At 52.3% G+C, this 3805-nt stretch overlaps 1 protein-coding gene across 2 annotated transcripts in view; it reads left to right on the top strand.

Moving 5' to 3' along the window:
• Positions 1–206: 206 nt before the first annotated feature.
• Positions 207–3805, top strand: part of Rad51d (RAD51 paralog D) — a 19524-nt gene continuing 15925 nt past the window's right edge. For both annotated transcript variants that reach the window (XM_021177557.1, XM_021177556.1), the window contains exons 1-3: positions 207–495; positions 788–849; positions 1015–1133. In XM_021177557.1, coding sequence (XP_021033216.1) covers positions 414–495; positions 788–849; positions 1015–1133 — 263 coding nt within the window. In that variant the 5' untranslated portion in view covers positions 207–413. The remainder of the gene's footprint in view (positions 496–787; positions 850–1014; positions 1134–3805) is intronic.

The following is a 3805-nucleotide window of genomic DNA, read 5'->3' as shown; positions in this document are numbered from 1 at the left end:
ACTCGTTGGACACACAAGATGTGTGTGTGTGTGCGTGTGCGTGTGTGCTTGTGTCTCTGTGCATGTATGTAAGCTCTAGGTGTGCTTGCAGGTGGCTGGCGCGAGTCGCAAGGCCGCTGTGTTTGCCCTCATGGTCAGCAGATGGCGCTGCAGGCCTGGCCTACAAAAGACGCTCCAGCCGCGGAACCCGGAAGCGTCGGCCGGAGGGGGCGGGCCCAGGGCGCCTGGAGTCTTGCGAGTTGGGAAGGGTTAGTGCCCCTCACCCCGACTTGAATCCTCTTCCCGCCCCTTCGTCCCGCGCTGGCACACCAGGACCTTTTCCCTAAGTAGAACTGAGGAATGCCCAGAGTGGGGGACCCGGCGAGCGCCCACGTGACAGAGAGCCCCCAGGACGTCCTGGGTTTGCAGGGACTATGGGCATGCTCAGGGCAGGGCTGTGCCCGGGCCTCACCGAGGAGACCGTCCAGCTTCTCAGAGGCCGAAAGATAAAAACAGGTGACCTCATGGGCACTACCCCGGGGTCGGCGCCGTGGTCGTGGTACACATACGGGGCCTTTTGGATGGTCGCACTCTTCCTCTGACTTTCTGGGGAAGCTGGGTTCGCAGGAGCCGAGGCAGAGGATTTTACTGAGTGCTGGGCCCTTTGCGGGGTCCTGCATCAGGGCCTGCGTGCTCGAGATAGGTAGGAGAATAAGACCTTAATCCCGTTTCACAACAGAGCAAAAGGCAAACGTGGCAAGGCTAAGCCATTCCTGCTGCCAATCACCTGCACCTGCTCTCTTTCCAGTGGCAGACCTGGCAGCTGCTGACTTGGAGGAAGTAGCCCAGAAGTGTGGCCTGTCCTACAAGGTGAGCTCGCGATCTGCAAGCTCCATTCCAACCCGTCTTTCAGCTGCGCCCCCACGCTGCAGGATCAGAGTTCCTTGGGATAGATGAAGGGGGGGCGCTAGACTTGGAGTGCTCTGCGAGGGCAGTCTGGCGGGCCTGGAGCCTGAGTGTCCGCCCTATTGGCAGGCCCTGGTTGCCCTGAGGAGGGTGTTGCTGGCGCAGTTCTCGGCTTTCCCCTTAAATGGCGCAGATCTCTACGAGGAACTGAAGACTTCCACGGCCATCCTGTCCACCGGCATCGGAAGGTTTGTATGCAAACCTGGACAAGGTGGAAAGCAGAGACTGAGGCTTCAGAGGAAGGGGCTGGTGAGGGCAGTCCAGAGCGGTAGAGGAACTGCAGGCATGTGGACTCCAGAGTGTTTTTCCCTAGAGTAAAAGTATAGGGTTTATTAGCCTCAACACTATTGATGGGGGCGGGGGGGGGGGTCGTTATTTCCTGGGATAGAGATATCCTGTGCGTTGAGAGACGTTTAGCAGCATCCCTGGTCCTTCTCTACCCCCAGATGCCCCCAGTTTTAACAGTATCTTCAACAAGCTAACGTTTCCCAGTGAAGAGCCACTGTCCTATAACATAAGATGTCGTTAATACCCCCATTATTTAGTAGAGTCCACAATACTTCAAAATAAAGCAAGTAGCAAGTGAGACCCGGGGAAGGATTGGGGTCCTGGGAGTCTGCACTTTTGCGCTGACATAGGCCAGTGGTTTTCAACCTTCCTAGTGCTGTGGCCCTGTAATACAGTCCCTCCTGTTGTAATGACCCCCCAACCATACAATTATTGCTTTGCTACTTCATAACTGTAATTTTGCTACTGTTGTAAATCATAGTGTAAATCTCTAAAAACAATATAGTCGGATCTGCCACCCCTGTTGAAAGGGTTGTGCAATCGTCAAAGGGGTTGTGACCCCACTGGTTGAGAACTGCTGCCCTAGGTTATGGATGTTAGAAGTTATTGACCTCCCTTGTGGTTAGCCTAAGAAAGGGGCCAGCAGAGGTGAGCCCAGGGTTATCTAATCCAGAACCTGTTGTCTTTGCCATCTGAGGCAGTAGAGGGGAACGGGCATACTCCAAAAAGAGCAGTTACATTGTGCCCTGTTGTTCGGGTTGGGAAAGAATTGGAAGACAACTAGCATTTTCTGGCCAAGCGAGTCTGACCTCTCTCCCGGCCTATTTGTGCGGAGTTTGATGAATAACACGGCCATCACAGAGGTCTTTGGATTGGTCTGGCCCTTGCTGTTTCCATAACACATTCTCTTGGCAAGGTCCACACAGTCTGGTGCTTGCTCTCGCTGGTTGGGGGTCTGTGTTTGTAATCCATCAAACATTGGCTGAGTGCCTACTGGGTGCCAGACACATGCAGATGCTCTCTGGAGGAGTGGGGCTCAGGATTTTAACTTAATTCCAGCTGACTGTTCCGAGGTATACTTGGAGGTGAGAGGCCACTGTGAAAGCATTTGTAGGCTATGGGGCATAGCTGTGCAGGGCAGACAGGCCAGCCAGCCAGGAGAGGCCAAACAGGGATCTTGTGCTGCTGGTTTGGGTTGTGTAAGTCTGATCCAGGGTTTGTGACCATGGAAGACATGTTGAAGGAGAGATGTGAGAAGAGAGACTTATTGTGAGATCAGGTGTAAATTTGAAGAGTCAAAGGTGGTGGTTTGCTGGGCTGGAGAGTTGGCCTAGTGGTTAAGAGCACTGACTGCCCTTCCAGAGGTCCTGAGTTCAATTCCCAGCAACCACATGGTGGCTCACAACCATCTGTAATGGAATCTGATGCCCTCTTCTGGTGTGCCTGAAGACAACAACAGTGTACTCATATACCTGTGTAAAAATCTTAAGGAAAAAAAGATGGTTTTAGATTTCCCTCCAGTGTGCTATGCCGACCTAGTGGATGTAACTTTGAAACCGTGAAGGTAAGGCTATAGGCAAAGATAGTGAAACTTGTGATTAGCATGCATTAAACCTGTTAAACAGGGTCCTTTGCTGTGGGCCGCCTTGGCGTGCTGAGATGCAGCGTAAATCTTTGCAGGGCAGACACCGCTGTAGATGGAGGGATCGGTTATGCCTTGCAAGCCAGAGCTTTTGTCGGTTATCTCTGTTGGAAGAAGGTTTTCAGGAAACACGAGGCAAGGTGTCTGTATGAGTGACTGAATACAGAATAACTGATGGGAAGTTCCATGGGAAAGGTGGGGAGAAATCCCAGAAACCTCTGCCTTCTAGGCAGTCCTGGTTGGAGTCCTTCTCCATATTGATATGCTCAGAGGTAACGGGATGTCCTGGGATTTCCGGCTGTGGTAGGGAGCCCTGCTCCAGAAGCAGGAGGAGGAGTCAGGGATGGAAATGCAAATGAAAGTTGTTTGGGAGGCAGATTTGGAATACCTTATGGAGGTGGGGCCTTTTTTCTTTTCCTTTTTTTTCTTTCTTTCTTTCTTTTCTTTCTTTCTTTCTTTTTTTTTTTTTTAAGCTGGGCATGATGGAGCATGCCTTTATTCCCAGCACTCCGGAGGCAGAGGCAGGTAGATCTCTGTGAGTTCAAGGCCTAACTAGGAACCAAACTGAAGTCTTCAAGAGTAGAAAATAAAGCCGGGCGTGGTGGCACACGCCTTTAATCCCAGCACTCGGGAGGTGTTGCGTCCAACTCGACCAGCAAGGAAAACGCAACCACCGGTTCTTCTTAAAGCAGCTTACTCAGGCAGCTTCTCTTCAAATCCCCCTGCCTCTCTGGTTACAAGTGTTTTTTTCCCCTCCAGCCACAACCAAGCCCCCACCAATCACCACAGGTCACATCACCTCACCAGGCAGGCTTGCTCAGCCAATTAGGGATTAGGGGCGTGCCATCCACCAAATATGGGCTTGTTTACTACCTGGAACAGACTTCCATCTGTCCGCTGGCCAGGGAGTCCAGAATGGCTCCCCACAGG

This window comes from Mus caroli, chromosome 11 (assembly GCF_900094665.2).
Source record: "Mus caroli chromosome 11, CAROLI_EIJ_v1.1, whole genome shotgun sequence".
NCBI classification, from domain to species: Eukaryota; Metazoa; Chordata; class Mammalia; order Rodentia; family Muridae; genus Mus; species Mus caroli.
The sequence above is the reverse complement of the archived record's forward strand: the minus strand, read 5'-3'. Positions and strand labels throughout refer to the sequence as shown.